At 54.1% G+C, this 22,722-nt stretch overlaps 8 protein-coding genes across 8 annotated transcripts; 6 read left to right on the top strand and 2 right to left on the bottom strand.

Moving 5' to 3' along the window:
- Positions 1-1,081: 1,081 nt before the first annotated feature.
- Positions 1,082-2,671, top strand: BDP55DRAFT_723519 (NOT2/NOT3/NOT5 family protein; the record flags this gene model as incomplete). The annotated part of the gene is made up of 6 exons (XM_060578760.1): positions 1,082-1,149; positions 1,273-1,739; positions 1,792-2,113; positions 2,160-2,363; positions 2,411-2,552; positions 2,612-2,671. The coding sequence occupies 6 exons, from the start codon at positions 1,082-1,084 to the stop codon at positions 2,669-2,671; spliced, it is 1,263 nt and encodes a 420-aa protein (XP_060435649.1).
- Positions 2,672-3,450: 779 nt separating this feature from the next.
- BDP55DRAFT_521114 (uncharacterized protein) lies at positions 3,451-4,197 on the top strand (the record flags this gene model as incomplete). The annotated part of the gene is made up of 2 exons (XM_060567770.1): positions 3,451-3,720; positions 3,886-4,197. Coding segments are annotated over 2 exons (582 nt in total), but the record flags the coding sequence as incomplete, so codon positions are not given.
- A 3,885-nt stretch (positions 4,198-8,082) lies between these two features.
- Positions 8,083-9,134, top strand: BDP55DRAFT_689907 (uncharacterized protein; the record flags this gene model as incomplete). The annotated part of the gene is made up of 2 exons (XM_060576794.1): positions 8,083-8,509; positions 8,563-9,134. 2 exons carry the CDS (start codon positions 8,083-8,085, stop codon positions 9,132-9,134), a joined length of 999 nt encoding a protein of 332 aa, XP_060435647.1.
- A 1,105-nt stretch (positions 9,135-10,239) lies between these two features.
- Positions 10,240-12,298, top strand: BDP55DRAFT_540383 (DEAD/DEAH box helicase; the record flags this gene model as incomplete). Its single annotated transcript, XM_060568117.1, has 2 exons — positions 10,240-10,604; positions 10,663-12,298. 2 exons carry the CDS (start codon positions 10,240-10,242, stop codon positions 12,296-12,298), a joined length of 2,001 nt encoding a protein of 666 aa, XP_060435646.1.
- A 469-nt stretch (positions 12,299-12,767) lies between these two features.
- BDP55DRAFT_645222 (WD repeat domain-containing protein) lies at positions 12,768-14,780 on the bottom strand. Its single transcript, XM_060573626.1, has 3 exons — positions 14,278-14,780; positions 13,960-14,185; positions 12,768-13,857 (listed from the first exon to the last, which is right to left on the bottom strand). The coding sequence occupies exons 1-3, from the start codon at positions 14,448-14,450 to the stop codon at positions 13,210-13,212; spliced, it is 1,047 nt and encodes a 348-aa protein (XP_060435645.1). The 5' UTR covers positions 14,451-14,780; the 3' UTR covers positions 12,768-13,209.
- A 110-nt stretch (positions 14,781-14,890) lies between these two features.
- BDP55DRAFT_210295 (GRF zinc finger protein) lies at positions 14,891-16,643 on the top strand. The gene has a single exon (XM_060565993.1). The coding sequence runs from the start codon at positions 15,085-15,087 to the stop codon at positions 16,390-16,392; it is 1,308 nt and encodes a 435-aa protein (XP_060435644.1). The 5' UTR covers positions 14,891-15,084; the 3' UTR covers positions 16,393-16,643.
- On the bottom strand, positions 16,492-17,638 carry BDP55DRAFT_723513 (glutathione-dependent formaldehyde-activating enzyme; the record flags this gene model as incomplete). The annotated part of the gene is made up of 5 exons (XM_060578759.1): positions 16,492-16,815; positions 16,891-17,089; positions 17,146-17,192; positions 17,272-17,331; positions 17,405-17,638. 5 exons carry the CDS (start codon positions 17,636-17,638, stop codon positions 16,492-16,494), a joined length of 864 nt encoding a protein of 287 aa, XP_060435643.1.
- A 3,416-nt stretch (positions 17,639-21,054) lies between these two features.
- BDP55DRAFT_689902 (soluble quino protein glucose/sorbosone dehydrogenase) lies at positions 21,055-22,506 on the top strand (the record flags this gene model as incomplete). The annotated part of the gene is made up of 4 exons (XM_060576793.1): positions 21,055-21,351; positions 21,415-21,798; positions 21,852-22,213; positions 22,269-22,506. 4 exons carry the CDS (start codon positions 21,055-21,057, stop codon positions 22,504-22,506), a joined length of 1,281 nt encoding a protein of 426 aa, XP_060435642.1.
- Positions 22,507-22,722: the final 216 nt, after the last annotated feature.

Here is a 22,722-nt window from a genome sequence, read left to right as displayed (position 1 = left end):
CGCGACGACGAAACATACAACGCGATTCCCGATAGCGACCGTATACTTCCCGAGCCTTCATCATGAATCGACCAGGTAGGCCTGACCCTCTAGTCGTCCCCTTTCAGCCTCGGGGTACCCCGCCGTTTGCATGTCCATCAAGGCCACTGGGATCTCGTCGCACCTCTCAATTGTGGTCGCCGCGCCCCTATATCGTCGAGTGAACTTGAGGAGCATCGAACGTATGCACGCGAAACGTCACACCACCGATGATGCACTCAGTAGACACTTGCCACTGTTAGCGCCGACGTGTAGCCCTCATCCTCGAGGTCTAGCGCTGGTCCATCTCGACGTAGATACGGCCTTGGGATAAATAAGAAGGAGCTTCTTATACACGCGCTACTGTTGCAGACGGCGGTTTCGACCTTTGTTACTCTCAGGCGACACTCTTCAAGACCTCCAAGCTGACAATGGGCGCAACCAGTAGGAGTAGCTCCTCAATCACTGCGTGGCATACCGGCAGGTTTTGGTGGCCAGCAGCAGCAACAGCAGCAGCAGCAGCAACAACAACAAGCTGGGAGAGCAGTATCAAACAGGTTACCAAATGGCAAAATAGGTAGGGACACTCAGCTCTATCTCCTTATGTGTGGTGTGATTGTATACAATGGGGGCGCAAGCAGGAAGACCCGACGTTAACATGGAATTTCTTGGAATATACAGGCAGTAATGGGTCTGGCTGGGCATTTGGAGGAGGAGTTCCCATGGGAGGCGCCGGTCTGCCAAATCAAGCCCGTCAACTTGGAGGAAATGTGAGCTTTGCACAGAGCTTAAGCGGGTCGCAACCGGCAACACCGCTGGACCTTTCGTACGTTCTTTCCTCTTTCCTCCTTCACCGGCTACCCTGCACCACCACCTGCCACTTGTCCAACGATCACCTCCCAAAGTAGCAGCACCAGCCGCATTTCAAGCTTCACGGCCAGCCTCACTTGAGTCTGCCTACTTTCTTCAGCCCATTCTAGCCTTTGTCTCTTCTCTTCCTCCTTTCATCATGGGCAGAAAGCAACGCTTGGTCCGAAAAAAAGAAGCAGCGAGACAAGAGAAGATGAGTAGACCCTCGTCTTCTTCGCCTGGCGAGAAGCCCAAGAAGGGCTATGCGGATGTCCTCAAGACGTATTTGTGTTTACTCCCTTCCTCTCCTTCCTCTCCTTCCTCATCATTGCATCTGTCGCGATCGCGGGCGATTACTTCGCTCATGATTTCTGGCAACGATAGTGGTACTGACTTCTGAAGTAGCGAATTTCCGTCCCTCTCCAACAACGCCCAGATGAACACCACCGGTCAATCAAACATGTGGTCATCAACAGCATCGCGGAACCTGGGGGCTGGTCCAGTGCCGCGCAACCAGCAGTCGACGCCGCTGTCGGCTCAAAGCGGCCAGGATGAGCTCTTCACGCCAACCTCGGCTCGTCAAGGCGCCTTTCGCTTCGGTGGCCAGAGCAGCGCAGGTCCGGCACCTCAGGCGCAGTCCAATCCCGTGGACGACTTCCCGCCGTTGAACAGAAACTCGAACGGCGAAATCGGTGGTGAGCGAAGCGCTAGTCTCATGCCCTCTTTGGGTTTCGGTGGCAGCCAACCGAGTGGCTCAGCCCCTGCGATACCTCCTGCCCGAAGTGCAGGTGCCGGCAATGGTCTTCTCAATGCGCTCTCCGCGAACAGCAGAACCTCAGATGGTCGCTCACCTTCCATCGCTAGCGTGCAAGGTAAGTCGAACCCACCAGATCGGGCGATGACACACTCACTGATGCGATACAGATCAAGCAAGAATACAAGAGGCATCTGCTGAGAGAGGCGGCTCCTTCTCTGAAGAGACTGGTGGCGACAGCGCATCTCAGTCGGTAGAGACCAGAAACCCCCCTGGAGCCATTGGCAACGACGCAGTCGCTGGCAACGGCAAGGCCAAAGAGGAGAAGGAAGGCCAAGCACCCGACGTGCAGGACCCTCTGGCAGGAATGGCGCCCATCGACAAGTTCGGCATGAAGGGTCTACGTGTTCTCATGAACAACTACCCTAGCTACGGCGCCCTGATGCAGGGAATGGACCCCAACGAGTTCGGACTCAACGTCAACTCGCCAGAGTAAGCAGTCTGATTTTCACCAAGAAGCGCTAACTGACTGTGATAGTCTCATCTCCACGCAGATCTACTCTCTCTTCGACGACACGCCTCCGCGTCCTGCGATTCCCAGTGTCCGGCTTCCTGAGTGTTACAAAGTGACTAATGTGCAGCCTATTGACACCAAGATTCCGTCGTTCAACGAAGAGACCCTGTTCTGGATCTTCTACAGCTGTACACAGGATATCAAGCAGCAATTAGCTGCGGTCGAGCTGTAGGTATTCCTAACATCTAAGGTGATTATGGCTAACAACCTTGTAGGCATAGCCGAAACTGGCGCTGGCACAAGAAGCTGCACTTCTGGCTGACCAAGGACGAGCTTATGATGCCCGCTAGCCTTGGTCCCCACCATGAACGCGGCTACTACATCGTCTGGGACACCACCAACTGGCGCAAGGAGCGGGTACGTCTTGGATTCCTTTCTTCGAGGCATAGAGTGCAAGTGACTAACCTGCAATACAGAGAGAACTCACTCTCCACTACGGTGACCTGGAGACGAATCTGGTACAACCGGTTGCATAGTTGAATTGGGGGTTTATGGTTCATTGGTTTTCTCGTTTTACTGACGAGGCTGGAAACGACTTGGTACCTAGGCACTGGGCATGAGACCCGACAGGCGTTAAGTCATGTTGATACGGCATGGTTTTACAAGCTTCCGGTATGAAGCTGACCAGGCAAATGGCAGCCGCTGCATATCTGCCGCTGCTTTGTGTGTATGAATCACTGATCAATGGGAGTTACCCACGGCCGTCAAACGAAGGGAAATAAAATGACGACGCCGATGCTGCGAACGAAAACTTGATCCTGTTCCCGTGCTTCTAAATATACGTGACCTCATCTTTCTTGTGTGGGAAGCGCCCGGTATAGCAAGAAATTTCTCCTCTTGTGTTACGCCTTTAAGGATATCCAGAATCAAAAGGTAAGTACCTAAGTGAGCTTGAGTGGTTATTACGGCGGTCCGTGCTCGACTTCCTCACACGGAAAAGCGCGGGAAACTCCGACCTCGCGCCACATAAGCTACAAACCCCTGCTCCTTGAGGAGAGCTGATGAACTCATCAACTCCATAAATGCTGCCAGCGGGACTCCACGCATCTAATCCGACCACATCCCTATCACATGCGCAGCGGTGATACGCTCCTCCGACTCTCTTCTTTAATGTTGCAATCTCCATGAGGCGTGCACCACTTCGAGCTCCCAATCGCCACCTCCGGTAGCGAAAACCCGTAAACACTTAGGCCTTACGTGAAACGACAACTTTCACCGGCCAGTCCGGCACGACACAGACACCGAACCCGCAACTATGGCGAACGAGCAGATCTCACTGCCGTATCTGGTGATGATACTACTGGTGACGGCATTTGTTATACGGTTCCTCTTCTTCTCGCCGGCCCCGGCGCCGGCGCCGCGACAGAGCGCTGCGGCGGTGCTGCGCACCCGTGAGGCCGCGGTCGAGAGGATACAGCAGATGTTCCCGCAAGTGGACAGGCGGACGATTCTGTGGGATCTGCAGAGGAATGGTGGGAATATTCAGGCGACGTCTGAGAGGATTCTTGCAGGACGGATGGAAGCTGTAAGTTTGGAACCTCTACTCCATCTCGGACGAATGCTCGGCGTGCCGAATACGCCGCGCCGGCGACAACGTCATGGCTGGAGCTACTATGCGCCATGATGCCCAGGAATTACTTCTCCTAATGTGTGCAGTCCCCTTGCTAACCTGGTATTTGAACGTCTACAGCCCCCTATCACCTTCCAACCCCCTCCCCCGCCAGGAGCGAACAACGCCGCGTCCAGCTCCTCGACACCGGCCAAGTCGCCCGAGAAGCCCACGCAGCCGGACTTGATTACGAGGTACAAGCTTCAAGACAAGATTTCGGCGCAGCAGCGGCAAGCGGAAGCGGACGCCGCCGCTGAGAAGGAGAAGGAGAAGGCGGCCAAGGGGTGGAGCTCGAACAGGGACGAGAGGCAGTCGCTGTTACAGAAGCGGAGGGACGAGATGATTCTCGCGGCGCGGCGGAAGATGGAGGCCAAGATTGCTGCGGAGAAGGCGGCATAGCCTTGGCGCTTGAATTGAGACTGGTGGGATGGCTCTTCACAGCGTATGTTAATTTGCTTGTTGAGGGCATGGGACAGGATCGGTGGGGGTTTACGTGCATTTGGGAATCTGTACACTCACGCACACACACATACAGAAACAGAGGGAGTCTACGGCTTCAGTGTCAAGTCTGGGTATGGTGGATGGGGATATAACGGCACATATCCAATTTCATATGCCTCCAACGGAGTGGGGAGCCTACCTTTACCTTGCGCTATCCGTACACACGTCCCTGTCCACTTCGGAAGCGTGGGCTCAGCGGCAGCGCGGCTGATGGCGCGATGTGGACCTCCACCGGCTTGACTATGCGTTGAGCAAAACCTAGGACCTTGATGACTGGGGCTTGATAAGCACGTGCTACGGTTTAAACGGTTTGAACTTGGTTGAGATAAGAAGGGGCCGCCGCCGCTACGCCCGGTATTTTTCGAGTAAGCGGGAAACCCTTGCGCCGTCCGCTCAAGTGCCATCATCGGGAGGTTTTTTCCTTTTTTTAGTTCATCGGTTTTGGAATGACACGAGCTTGACGTCTCCTGTGGCTTGACTCGCCCTCGTTTTGTTTCATTTGGCGCTTGCTCGCACGTACAGCTAGGAACCTTCTCCAGTGATTTCTCTGCAAGGTAGGAGTCATGAAACGGAGTGGGAGATGTGTAAATCGAGGTTGTTTAGAGACCATGGGGTGGGAAGGCATCATAGGATACTCTTGTCATTGTCAAATCCCAATGTCCCCGGTGTCTGGCCTTGAAATCATGTTTCCAGCCACAGCACATGTGCCTGAGGCTCTCTCTCTCTCTGTCTCGGCTGAGCCGCATGATACATTTTGATATGACTGGCAGGACCTCTGGATGGCTCTTGTCTCGCCGTGGGGGGCAACGGCGATGAGGTGGGATCTTGTCTTACGTGATGTGGCTCCTGATATAATTGATGGCACATGCACATGCAAATCACCATTCAGACTTTCCGTGTGTACCTATGTGTGTGTGTTTGTCTTATCTCGACGTCGAATTTGTTTTGCATCCGCCTTGCCTGTCGGTTGCAAGTTCCCGAGTTCGGAGGAGCACGGGACGGATTGGATATGACTCGGGGAAACACACGCGAGTTTCTTGAGTTCCTCGGGCCTTGACGACCTGAGAGACACGTGGGGGTCCTATCCCGCAGAGATTCGTGGATGCAAGGCCACAAGGCTCAGAAAGCATCAACCGAATTTTTGGGGTGGCTCAAAGACAAAAAAAAAAAAAAAAAAAAGAGAGATACTGAGACATGGGCGCAACATTGTACAGGCGCCATGGTCAAGGAGAACATGGGCCTAGGCCACGGGTATATCTTCGTCTTTCCCCGATACGGCGAGTTTGTAATACAGCATGGGTCCGTCCAACCAGTGCAACAACGATTGTCAGATCGTATGAATGTCAGATCTCATCATCTCCCCGGGTTACCCAAAACAGGAATGACATTGTTGTTGTCATCTTTAATTCTCCGACTAGCATCGTTCGACTGATAATAAGGTGCTTGAAATCTAATCTGGGATGACGAGGCCCCCTTCTTCATACCTACCAAATGCTGAGGTGGAAAATAATCCGAGGCCGCTAGTGGCAAAGAGAAGCAAGTGCCTCGTTACTGAGGTGTGAGTTGGTTCGTCTTGTGGTTGGAGGGTTCCTTTTCTGACTTGGGAGGAATCTTGCCTGGACTGCGGAATGGTGAGTGAGAGAGGGTGAGGTGTTGTAGGGCGTGGAGGGGTACAAGGAGGGGTTCAATCCCGGTACGGGATGCTACAGCCCTGGTGTCCGTACCAAGATTCGGCGGCGTGTTCTGGCGGCTGGATCTCACTTGCTGTACGAATCTAGTGTCTTTCGATTTTGATTTTATTTCACCCCCCTTCCAAGTATCTTTTTCCTCGTTTCCGTTTTAGCGCCACCGGTTCTTTGGTTGGAGAATGTAGATGTTGTGCCACTGTTTGTCGCTCTCAAGTTGCTGCCGATCCCATGCGACGCTCGTTCAACGGTTGAATCAAGTTGCCCTCCCCCCTACAATGGGGGGAAGGAGGAAAGACCCGCAGGAAGATGCAGCATGACACAGCCGGGCTTTGCGGTATAGTGACTTGCAGAATAGTGACGAAAGACTACAATCCTTCAACTGCACGCGCTGCTCTGCTGCGATATCTACCAACTGCGTGTGTGAGTGTGTGTGTGTGTGTGAGAGAGAGAGAGAGGCCATGAGTGCCAGGAGCCTCTGGACACTGGACCCTTGTAACGCTTAGCGTCCCAGTTGCGTGCATGCCAGCGGGGACCCTCCAAAGAGAGAGAGAGAGAGAGACTCGGAGAGTAGGGCGTATCCGTACTTCGTACCGCGTGAGGGCTACCCTCTTCATGCATTCGTTGCATTGGCGCCATGGGCCATGTGTTTTGTGGGTGGCTATGGGCATGGGGCATGGATGGATTAGATAGATAGAGAGCCCCGCTTCGACCCAACATTTCTGTCTTTCACATGCTTTTCGACTGACTGCAGTCAGTCCCTCTCCGTGGGCCTGTCTTCACCGCGCAGGTCATCTCCACTGCCAGAGGGGAGAAAATGAAGAAGAAAACAGGGCGAGCAAGTCTGCGATGATTCTAGCATGGGGCAGAGGCGAGAGAGAAAGACGGGAGAAAAAAAGCTTGTGGGCATACCTACCCAGCCAACTTAGATGGGAGGCGGCCCCTTTGTGTACGTTTCGACCAATATGTTGCGCAATTCTGCTACGCAATACGCTGGGACGCGCATAGTAGGACGTAACAAAGACAAAAGGATTTCGAGGTACCTTTTTTTTCAGCGGCAAAGTTATCTGCACCGTTCTCTGACTCCCGTCCCCATTTGGCAGCCAAAGTTCCGTGCTTGCAGAGACTTGAGAGGAACGGATACCGGATACCTAATAGGCATTGGATCTCACAAAACATGAGGTAAACTTTCCTTCACCTGACGGGACGTTCTTTTCCACTTCGTATCAGACTACCTGCGAGCCAGCCACCGCCGATTCGATCCATCCGCCCATCAGATTCCCGCCCCAGCCCGCTCTCAGCGGGAACGACTGCCAAAAAGAACAAGACGCAAACCGGGGCAGAAACGGCTTGGCCTTGTCCACGGGTTCCTTTTTCCACTGTCATTCACCACTACCAACCGATACACTCCGTCTCCCCCTCCACTTCCAGGTTCTTTCGCTTCTTAGTTCAGACTCCAAAGTACCTACTACTACGGATACCCTGCTCTACTACTGACTGGCCTTACTTTACCTTGCCTCTTCTCTTAAGCCTTTTGCCCCCCCTTCCCCTTCGCTTTCTTTGTCTCACCTTTGGATTTTTCAACTCGCTCAAAGAAGCTTCATACCTACTACCTTGGGACTCGACCTGGATCTGCACCTGGACCTGCCAACCATTGCTTTTTCTGCCAATTCATCGTCGTTGTCGTCCTCGACCTCTGCTTAGCATCCTACATATCTTAGACTCCAGAATTCCAACTACTCCCACTTGGATACAACCGTTGCCGCAAGCGTATCTAAACGTGGGATTTACAACAGCGGGACAATTTCTTATCAACACTTTTTCTCCTACACACATTCCCTCAGTCGCAAAGTAGCGGGCGCTTGGGCTAGATCTCGACGTTCTTGGTCCGTAACATTCCTTCTCTGGCGACAACGCTCTCGCGATCACAAGCCTGGAGACTTACCAGAATAGCAGACCGAGAACAGACCGCCACGCCATCTCACCGAATTCCCCGACAACCAAAGATTGTCAACACAGGCGGACGGACGGACGGTAGCGCCCACGCCCCCCCTCGCCTTCCTCCCGCCTAAGAGGAAATAATAAAACAACAATGCCCCCCTTGCGACCCTGGGGTCCCATTTTCGAAGAGATTACTCTCCCGCAGAATAGAATGTCATCAACGGTCTTCTCGATGCTGCCAACCTCTCTTCAGTCTCGGCTACCGCCGCTGCGGTCTATCCGCAAGAGCGCAAGCATGCAAACCCTCACCTCGAGCAGGCAATCACACACCCGCACTCTGTCGGGACTCGACGACGGCGTGCACCGAAATATCACGCAGGCGCGCCTCGTCTCCGAGAGCACGGAAGAGCAGCACATGAGCTTGGTGGCTACCGAACACCACCAGTCATCGCGGACGTATGAGGTGCGCTCAGCCGCAGAGAAGCATGAGCAGCAGCGGCAACAAGCGGAACAGTACTATCAGCAACAGCAAGCGTCTAGCCAATGTTCAAATGTAGATTGGCGCTTCGCCCAGCAAGGTAGGAACCGTTCTGATGATGGGGGTAACTAGAACTGACCTTTTGCTCTTTAGGACTTGCTTTGATTGCCGTTGCCCAAGATGAGTTGAGACATCCGTCAAGGCGGCCGGCAGTCGATTTTGAGAGGAAAGCATTTCTTGACGGCGTCGAGTACATCCTCAAGGCCCTTCCCAGCGACCTAAACGAACACGAGCTTCACCGACTCCGCACGTCAACACCCTCCAACTTCATCCCTCCACCGAGTCCGGGCGGTCGGGCGTATTCTCCGTCGCGGGGTGCGAACAACGGCAGATCGATTCTTCACCGGGGCGTTCAAATCGCAGTCGTCAACATCTTCATCCTCATCCACCTGGCGCTGCCGTACATCATCCTCATGCTGCGGTTAGCGGCCCGCACGGAGCGCGAGTACCGGATATCGGAGAACCTCGTTGGTGCGGGCATGGGTCTCGCCAACGCGATCGGCAGCAAGGGAATGCGCATTACCGGGGCGTTGTACAACGTCGGCGACGGCAGGCTTGGACAGGCTCTCACGGAGGCCGTTGCCTGGACAGTTGAGGGCCTCACAGGAGGTCTCTCCGATGGCGTCGGCGAGGGCTTGTCCATCGTGGCGCCCAAGCGACAATAAGATGAACGATCATGAGGACATTTTTAACGCAATATGGTATAGGGACTTTCAACATATTTTTTCGGGTTTAGACTTTCGGAGTACATCTTCGTTTTCTTATGTCAGGTCAGGTACGGTTACTGCAAATGCAGATGGTTTCTTTTTTTTCTCGGTGGAAAGCCTCCATTTGAAAGATTCAGTTAGACCATGTGTGTGACGGAAAGGGCTCTACCGGAGCTTTACGATAGCTCACACTAGCTTGCTGGGTCGAGCTCAGCTGGAAGAGCGCTCATGTCATGATTTGACTATGAGGTTTGCTGCGATGATCAAAGAGACCGGAGTCTAGCCCGGGCGTCACTATAGGATATTGATGATGCGCAAGGACTGGCTCATAGAGAACCTCATGCGCAATACTAATGAATTCAATGACTTTTGATGTTTGTTGGCACGAATGAGCGAGAATTGCTTCTCGTGAGATTCTTCTGATGGGTAAGGTAGTGAGTGAGAGAAGATTTAGATAGGTATGGCAAATTGGCTAATAGTCATGAATCTCGTCATAGGTTTGGTCCATCTTTTACTGTCAATCTTGACAGAACTTGGAGAAAGTTTCGAGTTGACAATCGGCTTTGATCATAGTCGGGATTTCAATGTGGTCTTGAGCAAGCCGACTAGGTGAAGGATCATGACTGTTTAAACCTGACTTGAATTGAGAGAGCAAAAGCAAGAGTGCTCCCATGATGCCTTAGACGCTAAAAGCTTGCCTCGCAGGGATCGAAGCCGGAGCCTCCCGGGGCGCGCCAATGAGTGGCAGTTCCATCCCGTCCCCTGTCAGTCGCAGGAAAGACCCACCGAAAACCAGAGAACCAACCGAAGCTCAGGGAAAAAAGTGAGTGATGGGCAGATAAGGCCGGGAAAAAATTCTTATCGGCTCGCCTCCTGTCTCCCAGCTCTTTCTCGCAATCGAACTGGCGAAAAAGAGGACGACAGATTTGCATCCTACACACCCTCCTTCATCCACTCCCTTTCTTTCTTCCAGAACCAAAGAAGCTGTATTGTATCGTCCTTTTTTTCTTCAGTAGCTACTGTTTTTTTAATCCACATCCTCTACACACACACACATACACAAATGTTTCGCCAATCTCTCAGGAGGTGCGCTCGCATCAGCGGTGCAACCTTTGCCGCCCCGGCTCTCCGAACGACCACCAGACCTGCCACCCTTCAGACGATTGCGAAATCTTCGCCGAGCGCTCTTCGTGTGGCCCTTAGCATTAATGCATTCAGACTCTACTCTAGCGAGGCCGCCGACGCTGCGGCCGCGCCGGTCGCCGAGGACGAAGGAAAGGCCTCTGGTCTGACGACCAAGTTCGCCGATTTGACGAAGTTGGACGTCCACGCTACCCTTGTCGACACCATCACGCAGAGGATGCGGTACGAGGACATGACGGATGTCCAGAGCAAGACCATCGAGCCCGCGCTGAAGGGAATGGACCTGTAAGTCAATGTTCATCGATGCGATTCTGCCGTACAATGTACTGACGCTCCCTACAAGGGTCGCCCAAGCAAAGACAGGTACCGGAAAGACCCTGGCGTTCCTCATCCCCATCGTGCAGAGAATGATTGCGGCGGACCCGTCGCTCGCAACCAGAAGAGCGCGGTACCAAGCCAGCTCCAAGGACATTCGTGGAATCATCATCTCTCCTACACGTGAGCTTGCCGAGCAAATCGCCATCGAAGCCGAGAAGCTGTGCGCGAACACGGGTCTGGTCGTCCAGCGCGCCGTCGGTGGAACACGAAAGGGCGAGATGCTGCACAAGACCCGTAGAGAAGGTTGCCACTTGCTTGTTGGTACACCCGGACGTCTCAACGACCTTCTGGAGGATCCCTACAGCGGAATTGAGGCCCCTAACCTGGCTGCGATTGTCCTCGATGAGGCCGACCGCATGCTTGACGTCGGTTTCGAGAGGGAGCTGCAGTCTATCGTCGACCAGCTGCCCGACGTCCGCACTTCTAACCGCCAGACTCTGCTCTTCTCTGCCACCATCCCCAAGAACGTCATCGCTCTTGCCCGCCAATGGGTTCGCCCCGACAACTTTGACTTCATCCAGACCATCGACAAGGACGACGTTCTCACCCACGACAGAGTTGATCAGCACGTTGTTCACTGCAGAGGCTGGGCCAACGTCTTCCCTGCCATGTACGAGCTTATCGACAAGGAAATTGCGAAGAGAACGGCCGATCGGGAAATGATGCCCTTCAAGGCCCTCGTGTTCTTGCCCACGTCGGCTCTGGTCGATCTTGTCGGCGATGTTGATATTGCGATGAGAGGGGATCGCGATCGCGTCCAGGGCTGGAGAATCCACTCCAAGCTCACCCAGGCCCAGCGTACGAAGTCTGCAGAGTTGTTCCGCAAGGCCAGGTCCGGTATCCTGTTCTCCACCGACGTTACTGCCAGAGGTCTCGATTTCCCCAACGTCACCCACGTTATCCAGATCGGCGCTACCTCGGATCGTGAGCAGTACATCCACAGACTTGGCCGTACGGCTCGCGCTGGCAAGGAGGGTGAGGGATGGATATTCCTCGCTGATAGCGAAATGGAGACTGCCCGCCGGGAATTGCAAGGCCTTCCCTTGAAGCCCAACAAGACGATCGAGTGTGCCCAGTACGACTTCACCAGCGGAGCCGAGCCCACAACGCTGTGCCGGAAGGTGACCGAGGCTTCTTCTCGGGTCGACCCTCAAGTCTTGGAAGTTGCCTACCTGTCTATGTTTGGCCAGAACCGCGACAACGTCCAGGCCAAGGTTGACGAGCTCCGCGAGTGGTGGATCGATGCCATGGAGCAAGACGACACGCCCGCCTTGAGTGCTTCCACTGTCGAGAAGCGTGGTCTTCGCAGAATCAAGGGTCTCAACGTCAGACAACCTGGCTCTAGGTACGGTAGCGACAGCGGCGACCGTGGAGGCTTCAGCCGTGGTGGTGACCGCGGTGATCGCGGTGATCGCGGTGATCGCGGTGATCGCGGCGATCGCGGTGGCTTTAGCCGTCGCGAGCCCCGTGACGCTTTTGAGAAGATGGAGATGGACGGCTCCAGCTCTGACCGCCGCTCAGGTGGTTACAGCCGGCGTGGCGGCCGCGACGGCGGACGTGGCTTCGGTGGTAGAGACCGTCAGCAGAGATCCTCTTTCTAAGCGGAAAATGATGACAACGGCCCCCGGATCGGAAGCGTAGCGGGTGAGCGAGCGAAGGAAGAAGAGAAGCAACCAAAACGAAAGAAGCAAAAAGGCCCCAATGAATCGGAAGAGGTCTGTGAGATACGGAAGACGTTTTTTTAACGACCTCGGAAACTGAATTAGACATGTCATACCCCCCTACACATTTCCACCACTCCCCTTTCTTCCTGTGTTTTTTTTTGAAGGGAAACAGGCTTGTATCATACCATTTTTGTAACGGAGCACAGGGAAAAAAGGGGGCTTTACTCGAGGGAGTTGTGCTTGTATTACCACCACCACCAACATTGGGACGCGGGACTACAGCGTTGCCAAAAATATTTTCAACTGTACGAGATTAAAGGGGGCGGAAAAAAGGATGCTCAATTGTAGCGCCATGTAAATAATACTGGGGGACATTGAATCTCCAAATCTCATCTTCAAGATACAGAAACCACCATTCGCTATAGTCTTATGTGAAGTTACCCTGTCCATCATTGCTTCCTCAATATCATTATTTTGAGCTTAGGCGTTACCCGTCCATACGTGTGTGCTTGTGAACTTTACTCAGTTTCCTGGTCTGCGCTTCAGGTGTAGCTCCCGAGTAGAACAACCCAGACATGTATAGCGAGGCCCATCCGCTCCCAGCAACGCCAAACAAAAGTCATGTACAGCGATTGCCTATTTTCCACCAAAAGGGAGTGACCTAGTCCCCTTTTTCTGTTTCTGGAGATTATCACCAAAAATCGTATGTAGCCCTCTAGAACCGCCCCCTGAACGCCCAGATAATATAATGAATGCGCGCGTCTTCCGAGAGAAGGGTATCAGCATCCCCCCCAAACCCTAACAACAAAAATACTTACCGCAAGAAGCACAAGGCTAAACCTCGTCTTTCACCGGCCACCCAACAGCGCATTGGCATCCCACAAAAGAACCCTCTCATCCCAGCCGACGGTAGCAACCCACCCACCAACACCAAACAGACACCAGTCGACACCGACAACAAACTCAGTATGCCGATTCATCACCCCAACCTGCGCACCAATCTGCGCCCCGCCCGGAGGTCCTCCCATAGAGGCAGGCGGCGCATTCGACCGATCATCCCACAACCGTACCGTCATATCATAACTCGCCGTCAACAGCAAATCACTCGCGTGCGGACTCCACGCGAGCCTCCGAACGGCATACTCGTGGCCCTGCATCACCGCCAGGGGACCCCCCGTCGGGTTCCGAATGTCAAAGGTGCGGACGGCGCGGTCGACGCCGCCGGTGGCGATGACGGTGTCGCGGTACTTGTTCCAGTCGTGGGTGAGGACCTCGGCGGGCGCGGCGGACGGGTGGGAGGGGCCGGCGGCGTGGACTGGGATCATGGAGGTGAGGTGGTAGCGGGAGGAGACGGGGGTGCGGAGGTCAAAGATGCGGATTTGGGAGTCGGAGGAGACGGAGGAGATGATGTGCGGGTTGGAGGGTTGGAAGGCGGCGGAGTAGGTGCAGTTTCCTACGGGGAGGGTGCGGATGGAGTGGTCGCGGGTTGGGGACCACTGGGAGCGGTTTATCAGTATACGAAGGTCTCTCTTTCTGTGTATCGCCCTCTTTCTCAAGAACATGAGGCTTCGGTGGCTTGGCCTGGTTTACAAACGTACCACTTTGATCGTGCCATCCCACGAGCTCGAGACGAAGGTGTCCTTTGTGATGGGGCTCCAGTTTACGGAAAAGGTCTCGCGCTTATGTTCGTGGAAGTTCATGACAGGGAAGTCCTTTACGCCGAGGTCGAAGAGCTTGATGGAGCCATCGCCGCAGGCGACGACGAGCTGGTTCTCGTTGATCTCGGACCAGGCGAGGTCATATTGCGAATCGTTGGTGTCGAATCTGTTGTTTTTTGTCATGGGGTTGTGTGAGCTATCGAACTACCTGAGGAGGGGTAGCAAAAGGGAGGGGGATCAGAAAACGGGAGGGCTCACGTCGTCTCGACTTCGATCCCTCGCGCCGTCAACCCGAGGCAGAAGACGCGGCCGTTGCCGACGATGCCAAAGTTGGCCGACGATGCGACGGCGATGCGCGAGTCGTAGTAGGGCGAGTATTTTACGGCGTAGGGGTTATAGCCCTGCGTGCGGAATTCGAGCATCGGGGCCATGGCGGGCGGGGAGGGGGAATTCGCAAACGCAATTGCGCGATGCGGGCCCGTGGTTTTTTTATGTCTTTTGGTCGAGGGCGAAGGGGGAAAGGTTTTCGGTTGTTGGCACAGGCAAAGGGTGCTCAAAAACTCAAGCCAAAGAGGTACCGCTACCTACACATACATACGCTCGCAGAAAAAAAGCATATGACCGCGGGACGGGATAGCTCTGGCCGGTCGACGGTTACATCACCGCGCCCGATCCGGGGTACCTCGGCAGACTGGGGAGAAGGGCCAAGGGCCAGGCGGGTTTGCGGGCAACGCCGCCAGTGGGGTGGGTGCGGATGGCGGGGCAGGCGATGCAGTAAAGTTGGAGATGCGGTTATCGGGGGCGCCATGGAAGAGAGCAGTAATTGACTGCTTGAAGGTGGGGGAGAAGCACGTGCTTTCGCGCTACACACGCGCCTCCTCACTACGCCCTTTGCAATGACACTTGCTGGAAACATGGAGTCTGGACTGGTGGGGTGTTGTACTTCGGTTTTTGACTCGGATGTATTCGCTTTCCAAAATTTCAATGAAATTGGTAGGCATTTGCACCTCTTTACATGACTTACATCAAGATTGATCCTTCGTGTTGTCACCGACGACATACGTCATGGACTCATTTCTCATCAGGAAGAAGCGGAAGCTCATTCAAGAGGAGAAGCCAGCCGACGACGATGAGCCGACCGAGGTGAAGCTAGCTATTCTCTCTTCACTTCACTCAAATCTGGAGCAAGATGTGCTGTTGGATGTCCTCTTGGCACACAATGGCTCCGTCGCGGAATCGCTCGAGGCTCTCAAGGCGCCAATCCCGATCAAAAAGTCGAATGGAGTCAATGGTGCCCAGAGCTCTCTTCGGCACTTTGGTGTGAAGTCGGAAGAGAGCAACAACGGTCCGCAACCAAAGAAGAAACTCATGTCCAAGAAGGGGGCAACGCTTCACTTATACGATCCGGTCGACATTGCTGAACACACGCCATGCACCGTCATCCACAACTTCCTCCCGCAAGAGGAAGCCAACGACCTCTTGCGAGAACTCATAACGGAAGCAAAGTCGTTTGAAAAGAACGTCACGTTTAAACTATTCGACAACGTCGTCGCTAGCCCGCACACATCGAGCTTCTACGTCGAAAGCTACGACGAGATTCAAACGCAGAAGACGGACTACCTCTACAACGGCGCCAAGCTGAGCGACATTCGCCGCATAACGCCGCAGCTTATCAAGGTCAAACCCAAAGTCGCAGAGGCCGTGAACCAAGAGATCCAGACAAGAATGAAGACTCGCTACCCCGGGGGCACGAAGCTTCGGTACCAGTCGCCCAGGCCGTGGGCTCCCAACATGGCCTTTGTCAACTGCTACGACGGGCCGCAGGAGAACGTTGGGTGGCACAGTGACCAGCTGACCTACCTCGGCCCCCGCGCCGTAATCGGGTCGGTATCACTGGGCGTCGCGCGGGAGTTCCGCGTGCGAAGGATCATCCCCAAGGATGGCGGCGGCGAGGTCGGGAACAGCACGACAACGACGGCTGAGGACGCCGACGCAGAGGGCCAGATCTCGATTCACCTCCCTCATAACTCCCTCCTCGTGATGCACGCCGAGATGCAGGAGGAGTGGAAGCACAGCATTGCGGCGGCGCAGGCCATCGACCCGCATCCCGTCGCCGGCAACAAGCGCATTAACATCACCTACCGCGATTACAGGGCTGATATGCACCCGCGACACACACCAAAATGCGAGTGCAGAATTCCCTGTGTGCTGAGAGTTGTACAGAGGAAGAAGGAGAACCACGGGAGATACTTTTGGATGTGTCATGGAGGCAACGTGCCCGGCAAGGACAGTTGCTCGTTCTTCCAGTGGGCCAAGTTTGACGACGACGGGGCTCCCATATGGACTCACACAACTCGGAAACTCAACACTTGATTTCTTTTTCAACGCCTAGAATCTTTCTACTCGACTACGGAACAACCTCATTCTCAACGCCTCGCCTAACTCACCGATGAAAGCCGCCACAGTTCCACCTCAGGGGTTCACGTACCCAGGCTGATGCTCAGTCTTGCCATCGATCTGCAGAACCTTCAGACTCTTCAGGTCCACTCCGTCGAGGACCCGCGCGTTGACGGGATGTCTCGTCTTCGACCTCTCGTACCAGTACTGCGCTCGCTCCACCAGATTACTCTGCTCCTCCTCGCTCAGAGGGTTGATCGCATTGGTGACGGGGACGCCGCACGTCTTGCAAAACGTCTTTGCGAGGATGTGGTGCCCGAAAACGTAGCGGCCAATCTTGGCGTCGTCTCCCGACAGCACGACTTGGTCGGCGTTGGGGTACACCCAGACGTATCCATTCTATTCAGGAAAAAGTCAGCATAACATTTCTCCTTCCCCCGACACGATCATTTAGGAGGGGCCCCTTTTGCTGACCCTTTCGCAGATGCTGCAGTTGCATTCGATGATTTCGTTCCCATACGTCTCGTCGATGGGCTTGCTGACGACGGCGACCGTCAGAGCGCCGCAGTGGCAGCTGCCGGTGTAGAGCTTGCCCCCCTCGATCTCGGCCGTCGGCCTGGGGCCCTTGTGGGTGTGAGGCTCGTATTTGGCGCCGGAAGACGCGCCGTCCCAACTGCAGAGATCGGGTCAGCTTTTTCGAACGGCTTTGTAGGGGTTTGGGTTGCATACGTCTTCTTCTCCATCCCGAAAATATCGAGGTCTTGGATCGAGCGCACCTGCAGAAATGTGTCAGCCCTAGTGTTTCTCTCCCCTCGGACAGATCTTGAGACGGGGAAAGGGATGCAAGACACTCACGTTTAGGACTATTCCGTTGGGGGAATCCGCCAGAATGGGCGTAGCACAGTTTCCGCAGAACTTCAACAGCCGTCAGCAAACTACTCGGAGGAGACTTTCTTGTCTCTATTGGCATTCCTTGATTCCGGCTCACCTTGTGCGTAATCTGGCCCGGACCAAAATTGTACGTCGAGAGATCGTCCTCGACGCCCTTGACGAAGCGCAGGTCGTCGCGGTGGGGAATCACCCAGAGGGTCCCCTTCCTGGTGCAGAGGCTGCAGTTGCAGGCGCTGGCGGACTTGATCTCTGGGAGCTGGACCTCGTAGACGAAGGCTTTGCAGTGGCAGTTACCGCGGTAGGTCTGTTTGGGCTCTTCGGTGGTGGTCATATTGACAGAATGGTAATGAGACCGAAACGATGTTAATCACGTGGGTAATGAGGTTGTGAGATGTTTGGGTGATGATGTACAGATGAATGGTGTGAAATCACAAGTTTAGAGAGGCTACTTGCACGGTTCTTTATAGAATTGATCTAAGAGTTTTCCTTAACCTGCATCGAGACGAAGCTGATCAGTTGAGGGGGGAACCTTCTCTCTCCCTAGCCATTTAGTGAGCGCCACAATCTGTTGAGACAAGGATGTGTGGATTTGGATTGCACAGGAGTTCAATGTGGACTATCGTAACCTCGGACTGGGGATACGATCGTATGCGGGAAGTAGACACAGTATTGTCGGACGAGTCTACCGTCCGAACGGGGGTTCGGGGCAAATATTTCTGTCGCTTACCTTCACTTTGGTTGTTGACGGCCCCTAATCATCTGAGTCACCGAAAAGTCAACCCCTCCCCCGCGGGGACCGTGAACATTGCTGACGGCAGAAAATGTTGTAACACCTCATCTCTCCAAAGTATCGTCCGTGAACGCCAGAGCTAGTAGCAGGATAAGGTAGTTGCTGAGTACATTTATGAGGTTAGGGTGTCAGAACGGAGCGAGGGGCATTTTTGGTTCTAGGGCCAACGCCACACACGACGCCTCTGCGCGCGATGACTGAGAAGGGAACGCCATATTGTCACGTTGTCAGGTGACTCTGTACACTCTTTAGGTCTCGTTTTCCTGGGCAATCTAGATTCTATACGGGAGACTGGTTGACCCCGCATTAAAGAGGTGTTTTCCAAATGTCAGAGTCTGGCTAGATTACTGTTTCGTGAGAGGTCTCTCTCGTGGTTGGTATGAGACATATACTACATGCACAACAAGTGTGAGGTGTACCAGTCGTGAACCGGATCTGCATGATCACTACCGACATCTTCACGGCGTGTCCCGTTTTTTCTCGTTTTTTTTTTTCGTGGCGCCGGGTTATCTTACAGCTGGGCATGCAGTCCTCGGTTCAGCTGAGAATGAGATGAGACCCCTTTGAAGAGTGAGATGAGGCTGGCGAGTAAGCCAACGAGGGGATAGTTGAGGAGATTGGAATCACGCAGCAGGCAGCAGTCAGCAAGGAATCATCCATCAGGACAGACGTCATATCCTTCGTTCTCAATTGCAACGATAAAGATGGGCAAGTGTTTGTTGGGGGGGGGTAAACAGCCATTGGAGTCCATCTGTTGTGGTAAGCGAGGGTTGTGTGATCTGGCATGTTGGGGTGGAAGGAACGACGATGAAGCGACGAACGTTGGATGTTGAGATGAACGCGCCCACTTATCGGGAGGCTTGTGTCATCCTTCCGTCCGTCCGAACGGGTCTTTAGGTGCCGTTAATGGGGCTCAGTGGAGAAGGGGCCTCCTTCAGAATCGGAGGGATTCAAAGAAAGAAAAGAGAAGCCATCTCGACGACAGTTGAAAAAGAGCAGTGCGTCCTTCCTCGGGTGACATTTGGAGGGACAGAGAAAGCTGGTATCGAGGTCTGCGGGCAAGTTGTTGATCGGACTTTAGCGGAGATCTGATGTCAGCCGGGTCCAGTGTCATCAACGGCAGAGCAGAGGGTTCGCTAAGCTCGCCCGACTTACACTCACCGACGACCGTCGGCCGATAGAAATGTCCGCATACGGTTGTACCCTTACCTTGGCTACATCATCCATCTCAATAGTCGAAAAGACAGGAGAGTTGTAAGCACCATTTTCTCCTTATTTTCCGATACTCTGGTTTTCGAATGTTTCCTTGCGGATTTCTTCCACGTCTAATATCATGTCTAGTTGCTTGCTCTAGTAGAAAGTTATTGGTTTGCGTTCAGAACGATACAGGTTGTCCTTCCGTCTGACGTAGATGGTCAAGCACGCAAAAAGGCGCCAATACGGAGTACTACCCCGTGCCTGTGTTCTTTCAATCTAACAGGCACGGTTTATAATCGCTTAATCAGTTACGCAGCAATATCTCCGTCCAATCGGCGGGATGCAAAAAGAGGTCGCCAAGATCTGGGCGCCAGGTTGAATACTCCCCAACTATCCTCAGTTCGTCTCATTTAAGGTAAGGAGATTTATCCCCCCTCCCCGCATAGAGATTTCGAATCACACCTTGCAAGCATGCGACACCAGGGATCAGCCGTCACCTTCTTTCCGCTTATAGGTCCGTACCGGCTCCCGTAAACTCCGGGGCACCCGTTTCCGCGGATGACAACCTTAATGCAACGGCTATTGTTCAAGGCCCCCATTCTGGAAAGTCTAAGGACCTTGGAGTCCTCCGGGCTAAATCCCCTTGGGTCCATCACATCCCCTCCTCCCCTTGACTTTATCCATGATAAAAATCACCGTTGTTACTCAAAACCGCGCGCGAGCGCGCCCCCTTTTCACATTCCATTCAACCCGCAGACTCTGCCAAGACTGATCACCATCAGCAGGTTACATTCTTCGATGACATGGCCGCCGATTCGTTCAAAAAGAAGACTCTCTTTTCTGAGACCTCGTCAACCTTGTTTCTCGTCATACCTGTATAAAGTGGAAACACCCACCCTCCCTTGTCCACGGTATCCCGTGGATTGCCCAAACCAACATTGCACAGGTCTTGGAAATAAGGCAAGGTTACCTTCCTTTTACAATAACCCTAGTCTCCGCATAATTTTTGCTTGGGACCTGCTCTGATGGGAAGTCACCCGCCAGCAATTCGTTGCATCGCGTACTACGTGATTTGGCTTGGCGGCGCGGAAAAAGGGGAGTCCACCACCTCTGGTGACAAAGATTCATCCCATCACATCCTCGGTCTTCGGCTAGGTACGTGCATGGTATAGATGGTCCCAGGGGAGGAAGAGATCTGCCTTCCCATGCGGTGACAGGGTGATCCTGTGCAAAATGTAGACCATCGCTATACTCCGTACAAGGCGCCTGCCGGCACTTTGCTTGAGCAGCATGCCGTGGAATACAGGGAGGACGGATGATGGGCCAAGATCTACAACTTTGTCATTCCCCCGCTCCCGGTCTGCCATGGAAGAGGGCCAGTGTGATGATCCAGGTCTGGTATTAACGATCTGTAGGGCAGCTGGAAAGGCAAGTTCGGATGGAAAACGCTTCCGCGCTGCCTGCCCCTGCCATGATAGCCTGGTTAATGACCTGGAAAGCTGGTCCTTGCCTTCCTGGCCCCCAGTCTTAAAGAGCGAGAAGGACGTCGGTTCCTCTTCCTTGATTCTGGCTTTCTATTGTTGCTCTCGTCTTTACCTATCCATACCTCCCATATCTAGTCTGTGGAGTTGAAGATTCGGGGCGTGCTCTTCATCTTCCTCTCCAGAGCGTCAACCTTGACCTCAATCAGGTTGTCTTGAGACGATCATCTATCACGTAGCCTCCTTGGTGATCACCCGCCCTCGTCCCGAGTCAATACAATGGCACCCATCACGTCATTCGTTGCGGTTGCTGCCGCTGGCGCGGCTTTGTTCTCGACAGTCGCGGCTCAATGCGCGAATCTCACCCCCGTCGCGCAGCCCCAGTTGGCACCAGGGTATTCCTCCAAACTCATCTTGAACGGGCTGTCGAGGCCCCGCAGTCTTCAGTTTGACACTCTGGGCAACCTGCTCATCGCCGAGCAAGGAGGCACGGGTGTGAAGTACGTCAAGCTCACAGACAATGGCGGAGTGAACGTCTGCGTAGCTTCTCAGAAGACACTCATCTCCAATGCAAATGTAGGAAGTCCAGTCATTCCGTCTGCATCTCCATGACAGCGTAGCAGCTAACCCCTCGTCTAGCTCGCTCACGGCTTGGCCCTGTCTGCTGACGGCAAGACCATCTATGCGGCTACGGCATCCGAAGTGTTTGCGTATTCTTACGACGCTGCTGCCGGTACTGTTGGGCAGGCGAGGTCCATCATCAACGGCATGACGCAGACCGGCCACCAGAGCCGCACTTTGCTGATCCCCAAGGACAAGCCAAATGTCTTGCTCGTTTCTCGCGGCTCCGCTCCAAATCTTGACCTTCCAACTGCCGAGGCTGCGTCCGGCCGCAGTCAGATCCGTGCCTTTGATCTGACAAAATTGACGGGCAGCCCCGTGAATTACACAACGGGAGAACTGTTCGGATGGGGACTGCGTAACAGTGTTGGTGTTGGAGAGAACCCGTTGGATGGAGGCATTGTAAGTGCTTGCTGCATACTTGCAGAGACTCTAGCCAGCTAATGTTCTGTCAGTGGTCCGTCGAAAACTCTCTGGATAACATGGACCGCAACGGCGTGGATATCCACAATGATAACCCGGGCGAGGAGCTGAACTACCACGGCAGCTACAGAGCGGCGTCGAACCCGCAGAAGGGCGCAAACTATGGCTACCCCAACTGCTTTGCCGTCTGGGAGACCAGCACCGTCACGGGCGTACCCAATGTGAAAGTGGGAAGCCAAGTCATCCAGGGCAATGCGTCTGGCAGCGTCACAGACCAGTACTGCCAGACTGTTCCCACCCCACCGCGGCTCACTTTCCAGGCTCACATGGCGCCGCTGGATGTTAAGTTTTCCCCAAACGGATCATCTGCATACATTTCCTTCCATGGCAGCTGGTAAGTACTTCCGGAGTGTGGACACAGTACAGACAAATGTTGACGCTCTTGACAGGAACCGCTCTCCTGGTGACGGCTACCGCCTCAGCAGAGTCGACTTTGGTGCCAACGGACAGCCGCTTGCTGCGTCTACCAGCAAGACGGCCGAGGTCAAGGTCGCGTGGAACGTCAACAACGCTGTTTGCCCTGGAAGCTGCTTCCGCCCCGTTGGTCTTGCGTTTGACAAGAAGGGAAGGTTGTTCATGCTTAGCGATTCTACCGGCGAGCTATTTGTCCTTACGGTGCCTGCTTAGAATTCGGGTAAGCCGTGCCACCGTCACAATTGAAGACGGGGTTGGAGGGGTTTATGGCGGAAGTTTGGTGGGCTCTTTGCGAGGAGATGGGCGCGTTTGAAGGGCATTTCTTGTACATAGTTATCTTAGCCAACCTGGCAATGACGAGATTTTGACAAAGCATTCGGATAGAGATGCTGATTGACAAGGGGAACGCTGTGTGTCAAACGAGTCAAA

This window comes from Colletotrichum godetiae, assembly GCF_030913485.1.
Source record: "Colletotrichum godetiae strain CBS 193.32 chromosome Unknown BDP55scaffold_3, whole genome shotgun sequence".
Lineage (NCBI taxonomy): Eukaryota > Fungi > Ascomycota > Sordariomycetes > Glomerellales > Glomerellaceae > Colletotrichum > Colletotrichum godetiae.
Note: the sequence above shows the minus strand (reverse complement) of the source record. Positions and strands in the feature narration are given on the sequence as shown.

Coding starts and splice junctions, on each gene's coding strand:
- BDP55DRAFT_645222 (XM_060573626.1), bottom strand. CDS start 14,450: ATGGCCCCGATGCTCGAATTCCGCACGCAGGGCTATAACCCCTACGCC. Junction 14,186..14,277: donor GGGATCGAAGTCGAGACGAC/GTGAGCCCTCCC, acceptor AAAAAACAACAG/ATTCGACACCAACGATTCGC. Junction 13,858..13,959: donor GGGATGGCACGATCAAAGTG/GTACGTTTGTAA, acceptor AACCGCTCCCAG/TGGTCCCCAACCCGCGACCA.
- BDP55DRAFT_210295 (XM_060565993.1), top strand. CDS start 15,085: ATGGACTCATTTCTCATCAGGAAGAAGCGGAAGCTCATTCAAGAGGAG.